Raw genomic sequence first — 19,019 nt, forward strand, 5'->3', positions numbered from 1 at the left:
AAGTAGTTGTGATGATATGTACGGTTTTACTATCACATGTCAACGTTGCAGAATTGTGCTTAGGCATTTAGATTTGTTTTACCCTTAGGCGTGAAGGGGTTAAACTACTAATCCCATCAATCCATCATGTAATGGGGACAACCAAAGGCAGACATGTTTGGAATCCAACCTTGGCTCCCTCCATTGATACAACGGAGAAAAAAGAGTGGACATGGAGGGATAGAAAAAGAGTTCCTTTCAGGAGCACCAAGAGAAAATAAAGAAAAAAAGACTGGAAAAAAAAAGAAAACGAATGCAGCCACCACATCTAAGGACAGATAAAGGTTACTTTTTTTGCTTTTGGCTTTATATACATTTTAACTGCAATGATATAATTATAATAACAGCTCACAGTGTCTTGGCAATGAACATATTTTAATAAACTAAATTTTTGCACAAACACCAAAATGTAAACAACTACGAAAAAATTCTGCCATAGCAAACACAATCAGACTGAAGGAATGCGAAGTGTAGGATGCTTGTCTTTGTTGGAGACGCCAGAGACTAAATAGGAATGCTAATTGCAAGATGCCAGTCTTTGCGGGAACCTACAGGGATTATACAGTCCCTAATTGTAAAATGCCAGTCTTTGTTGGAACCTCCAGGGATTATATAGTCCCTAATTGTAAAATGCCAGTCTTTGTTAGAACCTCCAGGGATTATATAGTCCTTATATGTAACATGCCAGTCTTTGTTAGAACCTCCAGGGATTATATAGTCCCTAACTGTAAAATGCCAGTCTTTGTTGGAACCTCCAGGGATTATATAGTCCCTAATTGTAAAATGCCAGTTTTTGTTGGAACCTCCAGGGATTATATAGTCCCTAATTGTAAAATGCCAGTTTTTGTTGGAACCTCCAGGGATTATATAGTCCCTAATTGTAAAATGCCAGTCTTTGTTGGGACCTTCAGAGACTGTATAGTTGAAGTGGTGTGTCAATGTACCCACATCTGGCAGCCTAACAGCTGTTGCTGTGTGCTGTGCAGATCTACACCTCCATGGTGAACACAAAGATATCCTTTCATTGTCTTTGTTCCTCCAGTGCTTCATTAAACCACTCAGAGTAAGGAAAGGAAACCATATGTTGCTTTAGACTGGCCATGACTTCAAATTTCTTTTGCACAGCCTAGGGGCCAAACAAAAGAAATCTAAAAGATTCCTCCATCCACACCAAACAGCATCCATGGATAAATCTACCATAGAAGCCAACGTATTATGACAGCCAACACCTGAGGCTATCTGAACACCCGAATAATGACGCCATCAGATTGGATGCAATCACTGTTTGGCCAATTATTACCATTAAACATCCAACTTTTGTTGGTATAGACGGGAAACTAGATTTGAAGAAAACGTTCCTCTCCTGAACGCGATTATTTTGCGTTCAGAAGAGGAACATTTAACTGCCCCTAAACTCCGCTGCTCCTAAACTCTGGTGAAAGCCTATCTGTACATTCACCAAGAATAACCCAACATTCAAGCATGGATGGCAGCCTTTAGTTGGAACCATGCTGAAGACCCTCCTCAACCCTTGTGACAGAGTTGGGCCAATCAACATGCACTTGTGCTGTTCCATGGCATGAATCAACTGCTTATTCTTCACTCCCAGTGAGTGAAGGAAGGGTAGGTGTAGGTGGATAAGGGTGCACAAAAGCAATGCTGTTGCGTGGCCCAGTTACAGCTCTGCTTTAACCTACCCATAGATGTGAGAAGACAGTTACCCTTTATGGACATTTTCAATGCTCGGGCTTTAAAGAAGGTTGCTATGGACATCCAATTGGTGTACATTAAAACCTGAAAAGCTGCCCCTTCCACTCTCGGTAGAGTTTGACTGCTGGTTTTGTTGAGCTGAGCATCTAATTTTGTGTCTTTATTGGCTGTTGAGGGCAGTTGTTATCTGACATCTATGACCTACCATACAAGGCTCAGAACCAACATGATCCCAAGTAGCTGTATGATGAGATTGTCATACCGTCCCCTTACTTTTTTATGCCACTACCATGTCACTAGGAGCCTTCCTTATGATCACAATACAGAGATCTCAAGATCACTACGCAAGATGTAGGGTCTCCAGAAGTTCAGCCTCATTTGTCCTCATGGGGATCTGCTCTGCCAATGGCCACCCCTGTCTTTCGTCATATCTCCAGGACATGAACAATCTGTAAAGAAAAGGGGCAAAAAAACTGGAACTTGAAACTTGTAAAAAAAATAGAACATTTTGAAACTGCAAATTTCAATATGAAACAGAACAGTTCACTCCTCAGTCACTGGGTACTTCATTGGTTGCTCATAGCTGACGGATCCAATTCTATAACAGGAAGCAAAAGACAAAAAAGTGTTATATTAACAAAGTGATACAGAACTTCCTCATGCATGTATTCAAATAAAAGCAGCAATACAATACCTACAGCCAAATACAATAAACAAATACTTCTCGAAAGAACGCGGACATTCCCAATTACACACCCGTCTAGGAGTGACTTTCCCATAAACATGACTTACCAAAGAAAAGGTATTTCGGGAAATACCAGGAAGTGTAGGACTGTAACAATTCTTTATTATTTCAACACAATGGGTTATATCTACTAAAGGCAAATAGACCGTGTACTTTGCAAGTGCAGTTGTGCTCATTTTCCCCAGAGCTTTGTAAATGCGGGGAAGGGCTAAAAGATTTTCATCATCCAATCACGTGCAAGAAAAAATGCTTTTTTTTCCCAATTTCTTTGCATCTGATTGGGTATTCTTTACAAAGTGAAGATTTACCACATGACATTTACTAAGGAAAACGAGTGGAAATGCACTTTTAAAAGCGCACAGTCTATTTGCCTTTAGTAAATCAACCCCAATGTTTTATTTTCGTTGGCGGTAAAGGCATAATATTTTAGGTGGAAAGGATACATACAGTTAGGTCAATATATATTTGGACACAGGTACAATTTTAGATTTCTTCAGGTATTTACCAAAACATATTCAAGCTATAGTTATATAATGGATATGGGCTGAAAGTGCGCACTCTCAGGTGTAGCCTCCCTAGCGGTCTGATTATGTCCATATTTCTGTGCTCAAAGCAGTGCACTTTTTTGCATGGAAATATGTATTTTTTTTATTGTAGGCCTGTAATTTTTAGGAATAACTCACTGAAATCTGTCCGAACAAGAGTCTAGTAAACATCCCGGGGATGATAAAACTTGAAACATGAAATCATAAATTATAATTTAATAAATAACCATAAAAAATAATATAATAATAATAAATGTAATTCAATAATATAATCAAACCAAAAACACTGAAATTTGAAATATAGCGCCAAGTTCGCACATCACTGAGCAAAGTCGCAAAATCGTTTTCAGTGTCTGATGAGGAATTTCCCCCACGAATCATTATCACTCAATTCTGCAAGTGGTTCTGATTTACTATCGCTGTTCTCTATTTGGTCTAAAACCGCTTTTGACCTAAAGGGACGCTTTTTGGACGCCATGGACGTTTCTCAGTTTCCAGGCAGAAAGAACAGTAAAAATGCAGACAGGGCGCCGGACAAAGCACTCGGGACACAATGTATGTGAAATGGTTTGATACAGGAATGTTATACTATGTGATTTTAGTGGATTTAGTGAATGTCACTTTTAAAATTTTCAAACTTCCCGCCAGTTCCGTCCCCTGTACGTCCCGACGTCACAGGGACCGGAACCCAGAAGACAGATGCCGGCATTGGCTGGAGGACATTGCCGGGGACACTGCAGGAGGGACATCGCGGGAGCGCAGGACAAGGTAAGAGAAGAACAGATCCCGGAGCAACGCTGCAGTGTATTCCCGAGTGTAGCTCGGGGTTACCGCTTGTGGTGCTGAAACTTTACCCCGAGCTACACTCGGGAATACCGCCAGGGGGGTTAATATGAGGTTATATACATCCAAATTGGAGGAAGGGTTTAGGAATTACAGCTCTTAGGCTCTGAGTATCAGGAAAACACTGCATGCATTTTTCATGATGAAAAAAGGCTCTGGACAGAATCTGGAAATGGAAGAGTTAAAAAAAATGTTCAAATGCAAATGCCTATAAACGCAGTTAGCCGTGTTTACAAGCGTTTTGCATTTGAAACACTGATAAAATCTACTCCTGAACACAAGTTTTCAAAAAAAACGACTGTAAACAAAGATGGCTTCCGATTGCGCAACGGATCAAATTCAAAATCCTAACGCTGACGTACAAAGCCGTCCACCATACTGCCCCGAACTACATCACTGACCTAATATCCAAGTACCGCCCAACACGCACACTCTGCTCCTCACAAGACCTCCTTCTCTCTAGTTCCCTGGTCTCCTCCTCCCATGCCCGCCTCCAGGACTTCTCCAGGGTGTCACCCATCCTCTGGAACTCCCTGCCCCAACCCATCAGATTATCACCTACTCTCCTCTCCTTTAGGCGCACCCTGAAAACCCATCTCTTCAGGGAAGCCTACCCCACCCCCTGCTAACTTGACTGACCTCCTCCACTCTTCCTACCACTCCATCCCCCACAGCTATCTCCTCCTGTACCACCATCCCCTCCCTCCTAGATTGTAAGCTCCAAAGAGCAGGGCCCTCAATCCCCTCATGTTTTGCATTGTATTGTTATTGTTCTGTCACATGTTCTGTCCCCCTTTGTAATGTACAGCGCTGAGCGAACTATTGGCGCTTTATAAATACTGTATAATAATAATAATGTGTACATGGACACATAGGAGAACATTAGGGGGAGTTCAGGGGCTGCTGAAAAAACCGCTGAACAGCTCCTGAACGTCAGTTTATCAGCCGCAGTGTACATGAGCCTTTAAGAGTAGCCATCCCCCCTTTTTCAAGGGTCCAAAAGTAATTGGACAGTTGAATATCATAAATAAAATGGTTTGTAGTAGGTGCAAGTACAAAGTGCAAGTCAACAAAACCTCAATTATGGAAAGGAAATGCACTGCAAATTGGCATTTTAAGTTATTTGATTTTTTTTCTGCTTTTATCTTTTTCTTTTCAGTTGGTTACAAGGTCCCTTTACCTGGAATAACCAGTAAAGTTAATAATCAATAAAGTTATTGTTTAAGTTACCTAACAGGTAAGGTCAGTGGAGAAAGTTCAGCAACTCATGGCAGCCCGTTAAATATTTCACTGATTTGGATCTGAACACTCCATGCTGCCTAATTTGGATACATAAAACCAGGACTTTTTTTCAGCGGGAACACGGGGGAACACAGTTCCGGCACCTCCAGCACTGAATGTATGTAATGGCAAGGGATTCTGGGGTGTGCCGGAGGATCTATTGATGCTGGCTGCTGGGGGATCTATTGTTACTGGTGGTGATCTGTTTTTGTATAAGGGTCTATTGTTGCTGGTGGGCGATTAATTTATGGGGTGTCTTACGTTGCTGGTAGGATCTACTGTTGAGGGAGAGTTTGCTGGCTGCTGGGAGATCTGTTGTTGCTGCTGAAAGGTCTAATGAATGATGCTGGGGTAGATATTTTGTTGCAGGGGGTAAAGTTTTGTTGTGGGTGGTCCACTGCTGTTGTGTATTGGATCTATTGTTGCTGGTGTGGGCTCTGTTGTTGCTGGAGTGGGGTCTCTTGGGGGGGGATATTGATGCAGAGGTAGGGTCCATTGTTGCTGGGGGAGTCAATTGTTGTGTGGGCTATTTATTGTTGCTGGGGTGGTGTCTACTGGTTCTTGGTCACTGGTGGGTATCTGTTTTTGTATATGGTTCTATTGTTGCTGGTGGGCGATCTATTACTGGGTTGTCTTATGTTGCTGGTAGGATCTACCTTTGAGGGAGAGGTTGCTGGCTTCTGGAAGATCTGTTGCTGCTGAAGGGCCTAATGATGCTGGGGTAGATCATTTGTTGCTGGGGGTGAAGTTTTGTTGTGGGTGGTCCACTGCTGTTGTGTAGGGGGATCTATTGTTGCTGGTGTAGGCTCTGTTGTTGCTGGAGTGGGGTATTTTGTGGAGGGAGGGGGCTATTGATGCAGAGGTTGGGTCCATTGTTGCTGGGGGAGTAAATTGTTGTGTGGGTGATCTATTGTTGCTGGCGTGGTGTCTATTGGTGCTGGTAGCATCTACCTGTGAGGGAGAGGTTGCTGGTTTCTGGAAAATCTGTTGTTGCTGCTGAAGGGTCTAATGATGCTGGGGTAGATCATTTGTTGCTGAGGGTGAAGTTTTGTTGTGGTTGGTCCACTGCTGTTGTGTATGGGATCTATTGTTGCTGGTGTGGGGTCTTTTGTGGGGGGGAGGCTATTGATGCAGAGGCAGGGTCCATTGTTGCTGGGGTAGTCAATTGTTGTGCGGGGGATCTATTGTTGTTGGGGTGGGTCTATTATTGTTGGGGGGGCTCTTTTTTTGCTGGCTGCAGGGGATCTATTTTACTGCTTTTCTTCTTATCCATGCAAATTACTTAGTACCACAAAATGGTGCTTAGTTCTGTATTCTCTACAATGGGCAGGAGTGGGAGGTGGTAAGGGGGTGGAACTACGGGATGGTACTAAGAGCAGGGTAAGGGGCAGAGACAAGGCGGGGACTCAGAAAGGGGGAGTTCCTGCACCTATTCTCTGAGAAAAAAAAGCCCTGCCTAAAATAGACACAAAGCCCTGGAAACACTCCGGAATATACAGCCGGATTGTAGAGCAAAGTACATTTACAGCATAGTACATAGTTAGTCTGGCTGAAAAAAAGACAAAAGTCTGTCCAGTTCAACCATTAAAAAAAAAAAAGTTAATATCCTATAACTACAGTTGATCCAGAGGAAGGCACAAAACCCAGCAAAGCATGATCCAATTTGCTCCTGCAGGGAAAAAAATTCCTTCCCGATCCCCCGAGAGGTAATCGGATATTCCCTGGATCGTAGTACCAATGGATTGGTGTAAGGCCAATGTGGTGCCAATATTTAAAATGGGATCATTCGGATATTCGGATATTCCCTGGATCAACTTTACCTATAAATGTTATATCCAGTTATATTCTGTGTATCCAAGAAAGAATCCAGGACTTTTTTAAAGTAATCCACTGAGCTGACCACAACCAACTCTTGAGGGAGTCTATTCCACATTTTCACAGCTCTCACTGTGAAGAAACCTTTCTGTGTTTGGAGATTACATTCCTTTTCCTCCAGAGGTAGAGTGCCCCCTTGTCCTCTGTGATGACCTCAGGGTGAATAACTCTACACCGAGTTCACTATATGAACCTTTGATGTATTTATACATAGAGATCATATCCCCCCTTATGTATTATACATGGAGATCATATCCCCCCTTATGTATTATACATGGAGATCATATCCCCCCCTTATGTATTATACATGGAGATCATATCCCCCCTTATGTATTTATACATGGAGATCATATCCCCCCTTATGTATTATACATGGAGATCATATCCCCCCCTTATGTATTATACATGGAGATCATATCCCCCCTTATGTATTTATACATGGAGATCATATCCCCCTTATGTATTATACATGGAGATCATATCCCCCCCTTATGTATTATACATGGAGATCATATCCCCCCTTATGTATTTATACATGGAGATCATATCCCCCTTATGTATTATACATGGAGATCATATCCCCCCTTATGTATTATACATGGAGATCATATCCCCCCCTTATGTATTATACATGGAATCATATCCCCCCTTATGTATTATACATGGAATCATATCCCCTCTTATGTATTATACATGGTGATCATATCCCCCTTATGCATTATACATGGTGATCATATCCCCCCTTATGCATTATACATGGAGATCATATCCCCCCTTATGTATTATACATGGTGATCATATCCCCCCTTATGTATTATACATGGAGATCATATCCCTCCTTATGTATTATACATGGAGATCATATCCCCCCCTTATGTATTATACATGGAGATCATATCCCTCCTTATGTATTATACATGGAGATCATAATCCTCCTTATGTATTATACATGGAGATCATATCCCCCCCTTATGTATTATACATGGAGATCATAATCCTCCTTATGTATTATACATGGAGATCATAATCCTCCTTATGTATTATACATGGAGATCATATCCCCCCTTATGTATTATACATGGAGATCATATCCCCCCTTATGTATTATACATGGAGAGCATATCCCCCCCTTATGTATTATACATGGAGATCATATCCCCCCTTATGTATTATACATGGTGATCATATCCCCCCCTTATGTATTATACATGGAGATCATATCCCCCCCCTTATGTATTATACATGGAGATCATATCCCCCCTTATGTATTATACATGGAGATCATATCCCCCCTTAATCTCCTTTTCTCAACAGAGAGAATATTGTACGCGGGAAATCCGAGCAACCAATCAGAGCTCAGTTTAGAAAAGAATAATCAAAAGTTTGGTGGATTTATAATAAAATGACACTACAGTAGAAGCCCATTTGTAAATAATATAAATGACTGTCTTTTATTGACTTGACATACATAGACAACATACTATGCAAACTACAGAGAATCAATTTGCCCCAAAAGAGCTTACAATCTAATGCCACAATAGTCACAAATATCAATAACGCTAGGATAACATCTAAGCACAAGGAAAAAAATGTATTATATTGCAGCTTACCAGTTCTTAGATGTGGTGACTGCATTAGTTTTCTCTTAGGCTTTTTTGCTCTTAATTGCCAGGATCTCCAAAACTATGGCCCTCCAGCTGCTGGAGTCCCATCATACCTCTGCAAGTCTTGCCTGTGGCTGTCAGTCTTGCAAGGCCTCATGGGACTTGCAGTTCCTCAACACCTGGAGGGTCTTAGTTTGGAGACCCCTGCTCTATTGTCACCTGCTGACCTTGCCAGTAACACTTCCTGTCTTTGGATGACAATGCTCGCTTGTTGTACTTTATGTAAGAGCAGTGTTGTCACTCTAAGGCCTCACATACACATGAACTCACCTAGTCGTTAAACTCTCCTGGCAGCACAAAAATTCTAAACGAGGTGAAAACGCGGTACCGCGTTTAGCTCTTGGACGTTTATTCGTTTGATTGGCCAGTGTATTTTCCATTGACATGGATAAACGCCCAAGCACAAAATGCGGCTAGCTGCGTTTACATGCGTTTTTGCAGCGTTTAGCGTTTTTTGGACAAAATGTTCCTCTCTTGAACGTGATTATTCTGCGTTCAGAAGAGGAATGTTTAAATGCCCCTAAACTCTGCTGCTCCTAAACTCTGGTGAAAGCCTATCTGTACATGGACACATAGACTTTTATTGAGTTGAGTTCAGGGGCTTTGGCAAAAACATGCCAAAAGCTCCTAAAGCAGTGTACCTGAGGCCCAAACCAGCCTCTCAACCTTTCCAACACAGAGGAACCCTATTTTTCTCTCCATAAGACGCACCTAGATTTTAGAGGAGGAAAAAAAATATTCTGAACCAATGGACTGCGGACAGTACAGGAGATGACCAGAGACTGCGGACACAGTACAGGGGATGACCAGAGACTGCGGACACAGTACAGGAGATGACCAGAGACTGCGGACAGTACAGGAGATGATCAGAGACTGCGGACACAGTACAGGAGATGACCAGAGACTGCGGACACAGTACAGGAGATGACCAGAGACTGCGGACATAGTACAGGGGATGACCAGAGACTGCGGACATAGTACAGGAGATGACCAGAGACTGCGGACATAGTACAGGAGATGACCAGAGACTGCGGACATAGTACAGGAGATGACCAGAGACTGCGGACACAGTACAGGAGATGACCAGAGACTGCGGACACAGTACAGGAGATGACCAGAGACTGCGGACACAGTACAGGAGATGACCAGAGACTGCGGACACAGTACAGGAGATGACCAGAGACTGCGGACACAGTACAGGAGATGACCAGAGACTGCGGACACAGTACAAGGGATGACCAGAGACTGCGGACACAGTACAGGGGATGACCAGAGACTGCGGACACAGTACAGGAGATGACCAGAGACTGCGGACACAGTACAGGGGATGACCAGAGACTGCGGACACAGTACAGGAGATGACCAGAGACTGCGGACACAGTACAGGGGATGACCAGAGACTGCGGACACAGTACAGGAGATGACCAGAGACTGCGGACATAGTGCAGGTGACCAGGGACTGCGAACACAGTACAGGAGATGACCTGGGACTGCGGACACAGTACAGGAGATGACCTGGGACTGCGGACACGGTACAGGAGATGACCAGAGACTGCGGACACGGTACAGGAGATGACCAGAGACTGCGGTCACGGTACAGGGGATGACCGGAGACTGCAGACACGGTACAGGGGATGACCGGAGACTGCGGACACGGTACAGGAGATGACCGGAGACTGCGGACACGGTACAGGAGGTGACCGGAGACTGCGGACACGGTACAGGAGGTGACCGGAGACTGCGGACACAGTACAGGAGATGACCAGAGACTGCGGACACGGTACAGGAGGTGACCGGAGACTGCGGACACGGTACAGGAGGTGACCGGAGACTGCGGACACGGTACAGGAGGTGACCGGAGACTGCGGACACGGTACAGGAGGTGACCGGAGACTGCGGACACAGTACAGGAGATGACCAGAGACTGCGGACACAGTACAGGAGATGACCTGGGACTGCCGACACAGTACAGGAGATGACCAGAGACTGCGGACATAGTACAGGAGATGACCAGAGACTGCGGACACAGTACAGGGGATGACCAGAGACTGCGGACACAGTACAGGGGATGACCAGAGACTGCGGACACAGTACAGGGGATGACCAGAGACTGCGGACACAGTACAGGAGATGATCAGAGACTGCGGACACATTACAGGGGATGACCAGAGACTGCGGACACAGTACAGGGGATGACCAGAGACTGCGGACACGGTACAGGAGATGACCAGAGACTGCGGACACGGTACAGAAGATGACCAGAGACTGCGGACACGGTACAGGAGATGACCAGAGACTGCGGACACAGTACAGGAGATGACCAGAGACTGCGGACACAGTACAGGAGATGACCAGAGACTGCAGACATAGTACAGGAGGTGACCGGAGACTGCGGACATAGTACAGATGACCAGAGACTGCGGACCTTTGGGGAGCAGAGGGGGGGAGTGGGTACCTGAATTTGACAGGTTCCCGCTCCCACGGAGTTGTCCTCCCCCCTCCCTCCCCGTAGTCTTGTGGGACACGTGACAGGTCCCAGAAGACTACGAGGCCATTCACAAAGCGCAGTGCTTCTCGCGCATTCGCAGTGGGCTCCCGGCTGTGAAGCCACAAGCTGTCACAGCTGGGTGCCCATGCCGGTGCCGGGGAGAGAAGAGCGAGGACACCGCTGGACCGAGGAACAGGTAGGACCACTGGAGGTCTGCAGAGAGCGGAGTAGCCGGCCCGGCACTCTAACACGGGGGGAATACCAGGCTGGCCGCTGCATATTCACTTCATAAGACGCACAGACATTTCCCCTCATTTTTGGGGGGACAAAGTGCACCTTATGGAGTGAAAAATACGGTAACTTTCCGGTCTCAGGGGACTTTACTAAAAATGACCGTATCTACAACTCATGATACATTAGTGTGATGGCAGTGGGAGGAACGCTCCTTACATTTGTGGTCATTTAGAGGAATCCCCCCCCCTTACAGATAGCTAAAAAGATCAATGGTGTCACTGGGAACTTCCACGAGAGGAAGAAACCGCTCTTGCTCAAGGAACGTCTAGCAACTTCTGGAGAAACCTTGGCTGAGAAGCCCTGCTCTAAACTCTTGAGATGGACTGCAAACACCGCCCCCTCTTCATCTCCATAACATACATAGGGAGGGAGTTTTGTAGTTCCAAGAAGACAACTGGTGAGAGCTGATAATGCCGTTTTAGATGCCAGCTCAGTGCACAGAAAGTTATAAGGATGCTGGATTTATAACGGGATAATTCAGTAAAATTCTGTACTTGCAGAAAATGTTTTTAACCTGAAAAAAGAAAAAGAATGCAGCCCCCAACCACCTCTGAGGAATGGTAATCTGAAATATATTGCATTTTAGTTTTCGGGTTTAGATACTCTTTGGTTTACACTGTGACTTCGCTGACCTAACCTACACTCTCCGGCAGGTGCGGACTTACAACTCATGGGGCCCCCGGGCAATAGGGGATCATGGGGCCCCTGTGTCCTTGCCCAAACTCAAAAAAGCCTATGAAAAAGGTACCAGGGGCATCTCATGGGGCCCCCTACTGACCCCGGGCCCTCGGGCAGTGCCCGAGTTTCCAAATGGCCAGTCCGCCCCTGCTCACCGGCCACTTTATTAGGTCCACTTGTTCAATTGTTTGGTAACACAAATTGCTAATCAGCCAATCACATGGCAGCAACTAGGTGCATTTAGGCATCTAGACATGGTGAAGACGACTAGCTGAAGTTCAAACCGAGCATCAGAATGGGGAAGAAAGGAGGTTTAAGTGCCTTTGAACGTGGCGCGGTTGTTGGTGCCAGATGGGCTGGTCTAAGTATTTACCCACTTGCCTACCGGGCACTTCTACCCTCCTTCCTGCCCAGGCTAATTTTCAGCTTTCAGCTCTGTTGCACTTTGAGTGACAATTGCGCGGTCATGTAACATTGTACCCATATGAATTTTTTATCATTTTTTTCACACAAATAGAGCTTTCTTTTGGTGGTGTTTAATCACCAATAGGTGTTTTATTTTTCGCACTATAAACAAAAAAAAAAAAAAAAAAGTTTTTTCTTTGTTTCTATTATAACATTTTGCAAACAGGTAATCAGTGCCTATCAGTGTTGTCTCAGCAGAGGAGGAGCTAAAAAAATCCACAGAGCCCACTACGGAGGATGGTCGCGGTACTGCATGTGACCCAGAGGAGGGAGATTCCTGCCCAGGCTGTTTTCATCCTTCAAGGGGACCCTCCAGCTGACCACACTATATACAGGTGAAACTCGAAAAATTAGAATATGGTGCAAAAGTTCATTTATTTCAGTAATGCAACTTAAAAGGTGAAACTAATATATGAGATAGACTCATTACATGCAAAGCAAGATTTGTCATCATTGTGATGATTATGGCTTACAGCTCAGGAAAACCCCAAATCCACAATCTCAGAAAATGAGAATATTCCATGCAATCAATAAAACACGGATTGTACATAGAACAATATCGGACCTCTGAAAAGTAGAAGCTGCATATGTACTCCGTACTTGGTTTGGGCCCCTTTTGCAGCCATTACTGCCTCAATGCGGCGTGGCATGGAAGCTATCAGCCTGTGGCACTGCTGAGGTGTTATGGAAGACCAGGATGCTTCAATAGCGGCCTTCAGCTCTTCTGCATTGTTCGGTCTCATGTCTCTCATCTTTCTCTTGGCAATGCCCCATAGATTCTCTATGGGGTTCAGGTCAGGCGAGTTTGCTGGCCAATCAAGCACAGTAATCCCACGGTCATTGAACCAGGTTTTGGTGCTTTTGGCAGTGTGGGCAGGTACCAAGTCCTGCTGGAAAATGAAGTCAGCATCCCCATAAAGCTCATCTGCGGAAGGAAGCATGAAGTGCTCCAAACTCTCCTGGTAGACGGCTGCGTTGACCCTGGACTTAATGAAGCACAGTGGACCAACACCAGCAGATGACATGGCTCCCCAAATCAACACAGACTGTGGAAACTTCACACTGGACTTCAAGCATCTTGCAGTGTGTGCCTCTCCATTCTTCCTCCATACTCGGGGTCCTTGGGCCTCTCCATTCTTCCTCCATACTCGGGGTCCTTGGGCCTCTCCATTCTTCCTCCATACTCGGGGTCCTTGGGCCTCTCCATTCTTCCTCCATACTCGGGGTCCTTGTGCCTCTCCATTCTTCCTCCATACTCGGGGTCCTTGGGCCTCTCCATTCTTCCTCCATACTCGGGGTCCTTGGGCCTCTCCATTCTTTCTCCATACTCGGGGTCCTTGGGCCTCTCCATTCTTTCTCCATACTCGGGGTCCTTGGGCCTCTCCATTCTTCCTCCATACTCGGGGTCCTTGGTTTCCAAATGAGATCCAAAAGTTGCTCTCATCAGAAAAGAGGACTTTGGATCGCTGAGCAACAGACCAGGTCTGTTTTTCTTTAGCCCAGGTAAGACGCTTCTGACGTTGTTTGTTGTTCAGGAGCGGCTTGACAAGAGGAATACGACATTTGAAGCCCATGTCCAGGATCCGTCTGTGTGTGGTGGCTCTTGATGCACTGACTCCAGCCTCAGTCCACTCCTTGTGAAAGCCCCCAACACTTTTGAATGGCCTTTTTCCTGACAATCCTCTCCAGGCTGCGGTCATCCCTGCTGCTTGTGCACCTTTTTCTTCCACACTTTTCCCTTCCACATAACTCTCTATTAATGTGCTTTGATACAGCACTTTGGGAACATCCAACTTCTTTTGCAATTACCTTTTGAGGCTTTCCCTCCTTATGGAGGGTGTCAGTGATGGATTTCTGCACAACTGTCAGGTCAGCAGTCTTTCCCATGATTGTGATTCCTGCTGAACCAGACTGAGAGACCATTTAAAGGCTCAGGAACCCTTTGCAGGTGTTATGGCTTAATTATCTGATTAGAGTGGGACACTTTGAGCCGAGAATATTGCACCTTTTCACAATATTCTCATTTTCTGAGATTGTGGATTTGGGGTTTTCATGAGCTGTAAGCCATAATCATCACAATGATGACAAATCACGGCTTGAACTATCTTGCTTTGCATGTAATGAGTCTATCTCATATATTAGTTTCACCTTTTAAGTTGCATTACTGAAATAAATGAACTTTTGCACGATATTCTAATTTTTCAAGTTTCACCTGTACATATACATGCGTATTGTAAATGCGCATCTGGTGAGTGCGTAATTTTACTATATCCCTGGCACATCACCGAATTATCCCATCTGGCACGAGAAATATCACTTATGTTCACTCATATAAGGATCTTCACCTATTGCCACAGTTTATGGACATTTATATTGTTACCTGTTCCCATTAGGAATGTATATTACCCATTCATTAGCACTTTATTTTTGGCACAGTTCATGCTGAATTCTATTATGAATATTATTTTGAACTTTTACGTGTGCACTTGATTGTATTGTTGTTTATTTATGAGCGCTGCACTTATTATTATTATATGCTCAAATTCAATGGCCGCACAAAAATGCTGTGGCTCACTAATGGTGCGAAAGTCAATGAAAATTCTTAGTTACAATTTTTGAAATCGTGTTTTTTTGGAATTCGACCCATGTATGGCCTGCATTAGGCACATAGCTAACCCTTTGCCCCTAGAAGTTAACCTCTTCCCAGCCAGTGTCATTAGTACAGTGACCACGTATTTTCTTAGCACTGGTCACTGTATTAGTGTAACTGGTTCTTAAAAAGTGTCAGTTAGTGCCAGATTGACATCCGTACTAACACAGTCCCGCAATAAGGTGCTGATGACCAACATTACTACTATTAAAAAAAAAATTGAAAAACAAATTCCAGTATCTATAACATAGAATGTAGACGTAAGAAAAGATATAAGAAAAATGAATAAATAAAAAAAACCCTGCATATCCACTTCCGGACCGCCCGCTCGCAATCTACTGCGGATGGGCTGCCCACGCAGGCAAAGCGCCGTACTGGTGCATCACTGCCTGCTTCCTTGTGCAGGGAATGCGCATGCGTGCCCCCCTGCTGGCACCCGCTGTGATTGTACACAGCGGGAGTCTGTCAGCAGGTCCCAGCCAATGATTCAAGGCTGATACCTGCTGATCAGCTGCTCAGAGCTCTGTGTTGACAATCGGCACATCGGCTCTGTACAGAGGGAACGATTTCTCTTTGGAGACAAATAGATATCTTAGCAAAAACAGCACATAATACACATTTTTAGGCACATATTTAACCCCTTTATCGCCCTAAATATTAACCCCTTCCCAGCCAGTGTCATTAGTACAGTGACTGTGTACAATATTATCACTGATCACTGTAATAATGTCACTGGAAATGTCAGTGGCAGTTAGCCCCGCCCCCCCCCCCTAGCGTTAGTTAGTGAGAGATCGCCCGCCGCACTATCGCAGTCATGTTAGAAGTCACTGACTACTGCCATTAGAATGAAATAAAAATTTCAGTATGTATACTATAGCTTGTAGATGCTATAACTTTCACACAAACCAGTCTATATACACTTATTGGGAGCACAATATATTTTGGCCTAAACTTATGAAGAAATCAGATTTTTTTTTTGTTATTATTGGATATGTTTTATAGCAGAAAGTAAAAAATAATGTTTTTCCAAAATGTTCTTTTTTTGTTTATATGAAAAAAAAAATAAAATAAGGAACTCGGTGGTGACCAAATGCAATAAAAAGAAAGCTCTGTTTGTGTGAACAAAATTATATAACATTTCATTTGGGTGCTGTGTTGTACGAACAGGCAATTATCAGTTAAAGTAACACAGTGCTGAATAGCAAACAAATGGCCTTGAAGGGGTAAAACCTCCCAGAGGTCAAGTGGTTAAAAGTATATGTCTATAGCCAGTGGTGTATTTAGGTTTTGTGCTGCCCTAGGCAACACAAAATTACCCCCCCCCCCATCCCGGAGAGAGCTTGACATTGACCAACAAGGAGAGAACCTTCCACTACCATCGCCCCCATACACCAGCCACTCCCCTCCCAGCGAGAGAGAGAAAGGCACTCACCTTTACACCTGGTTCACACTGATGCGGTGCAGAATTTGCAGCATTTTCTGTGAGAATTCCACACCGCATCAGAATTGCACCCCGTTCATGCGAACCGCGCCGGGTGTGTATGTTAACAACACCCCAAAAGCGGTGCGCAAAAACGCGGTGCGATGTGCAGAAACGGATTGCATAGGTGTGAATACCCATGTGATCCAATTCTAGTGCGGACCAAAAAACGAGTCCTGCACCTTTTTGGTGCGGGTGCGAATAGATCCATACAAAATGTATGCCTCCAATCCCACCACACACAAATCGCATGTGATTTGCACAGGAATGCGGTGCGGTTCCTGTGCGAATCACATGCGATACACCGCAACGCATATGTGTGAACCCAGGCTCACAGCTCTGGAAATCCCCAGGAACAAGAGTCAAGCAGTCCGCAGCCTCTCTCAGATCCCATCTGGTCCCAAAGCCACGTGTCCCTTCTTCCGCCCCTTCTTCCAGGGAGGTGGTGCTGCCCCCCTGAAAAATACCGCCCTAGGCAAATGCCTTGTGGTAAATACGCCCGTTTATAGCTACCAACATCTTGCATCTGCATGTTGGACCACTAAAGAACAAGGAATGGTTTCATCTTACAGATAATTGCCCTTTGTTTGAGATTTGATGCTGTGATAAAAGGTTTTTGCTTATATCTGAAGCAAATTATGTTCCTCAATCCCAAAATAGCGCTGGTGAGTCAGCTCATGGAACATTTTGTGTCTTAGCTGAGATTTATGTTGACATTTTCCATTGAGCATTGTATGAAGTCTCTTTAAATAGAATCCACTGATATCAATGAGGGAGGTAATGTGATGACACTGATGACACTAATAGTAATTACAATCCAACCAACAGCAGAAGTCAACACAGACATACAATTCCACAGCTGGTTAACTCCGGTTGGACTTGACAAACACCCAGCCCCCGTCGGAACATTTTGTCATTTGACTGCGGGTTATGTACAGTGGATGGCTATTGGCAGCAGCAACTTTGACTCCTGGATGTCTATTACATTTACTTCACCTATGTACAGAGTCTGCATGTCTTCTATTTTGTAAAAGGTTTTTGTATGGAAATGCTCTGCTGTTTGTTAACCACTTACCCTCCCGAGGATTTACCCCCCGTTCCTGACCAGCCCATTTTTTGTGATACATCGCTGCGCTACTTTAACTGACAATTGAGCAGTCATGCGATGCTGTACATAAATTACATTTATGTCATTTTTTTCCCACAAATAGAGCTTTCTTTCAGTGGTATTTGATCACCTGTGCGTTTATTTTTTGCGCTATAAACAAAAAAAGACCAACGGTTTTGGAAAAAAAAGCTACATTTTTTACTTTTTGCTATAAAAGATATCCAGTAAAAAAAATGTAAAAATAAAATTTCTTCATAAATTTAGGTCAAATGTATTCTGCTAAATGTCTTTTGCTAAAAAAAAAAAGAATCCCAATACATGTAATTTATTCTACGTGAAAGTTATAGCATCTACAAATGGCGGTATATATACTGGATTTTTTTTACTAGTAATGGTGGCGATCAGCGACTTATAGCGGGACTGTGGTGGGCATTCTAACACTGAGGGGGGGAACTGACTAACTGCCACTGACATCCCCAGCGATACTAATACAGTGATCAGTGCTAATAAAAAATATATATAAACTATTGTTCCTGCGCCAACAGATACCCACAGGTTCTATACTGCTGCGCACTGTGCAAAAAACACAAACCACAATAAATAATAAATAAACCAGCGCAAACATAGACCTCTACACACCATCAATACATAAAGTGCATCATAATAATAAAAATTAATAGTGAAAGTCCACAGAAAACACCAAAAAGATTTTTTTGTCCGTGAAATATATATATATATATATATATATATATATATATATATATATATATATATATATATCAAGTGAAACAATTAGAAGAAAATTTTGTAAAAAAAAAAATTTTTAGTGCAAAAATGATTATTATCAAGTGAAATTCTTCTTTCCCAAAAAATCTTCAAATACACCAAAAGAGCTTCCACCTTCCACCCGTGAAACCAACATCAAATGCACTCACCAGATTTAGGTGAATGAGACGCTTTTTAGGAATTTAAGGGATCCTAAGCCCTCTTTGCTGTTCACTCTAAAGGGATCTTCAACGTTACAAATATGCTCCACCGTTCAACCAGGGAGAAAAAAAACTTACATAGTGTGATATTGCCACTTAATATCGTTATTAAAATGAAGGATTATTGCCACTCACATTTTTTTCTCTTTCAAAAGGCATATTTATTTA

The 19,019-nt window shown here is 43.8% G+C and overlaps 1 protein-coding gene across 4 annotated transcripts in view; it reads right to left on the minus strand.

Moving 5' to 3' along the window:
- Positions 1 to 395: 395 nt before the first annotated feature.
- LOC149450488 (nectin-1-like) overlaps positions 396 to 19,019 on the minus strand; it is a 170,914-nt gene continuing 152,290 nt past the window's right edge. For all 4 annotated transcript variants that reach the window (XM_089691938.1, XM_089691936.1, XM_089691935.1 and 1 more), the window contains one exon: positions 396 to 2,347. In XM_089691938.1, coding sequence (XP_089548064.1) covers positions 2,316 to 2,347 — 32 coding nt within the window. In that variant the 3' untranslated portion in view covers positions 396 to 2,315. The remainder of the gene's footprint in view (positions 2,348 to 19,019) is intronic.

This window comes from Staurois parvus, unplaced genomic scaffold (assembly GCF_062004578.1).
Source record: "Staurois parvus isolate SC_StPar_1 unplaced genomic scaffold, SC_StPar_1.0 ptg000574l, whole genome shotgun sequence".
NCBI lineage: Eukaryota > Metazoa > Chordata > Amphibia > Anura > Ranidae > Staurois > Staurois parvus.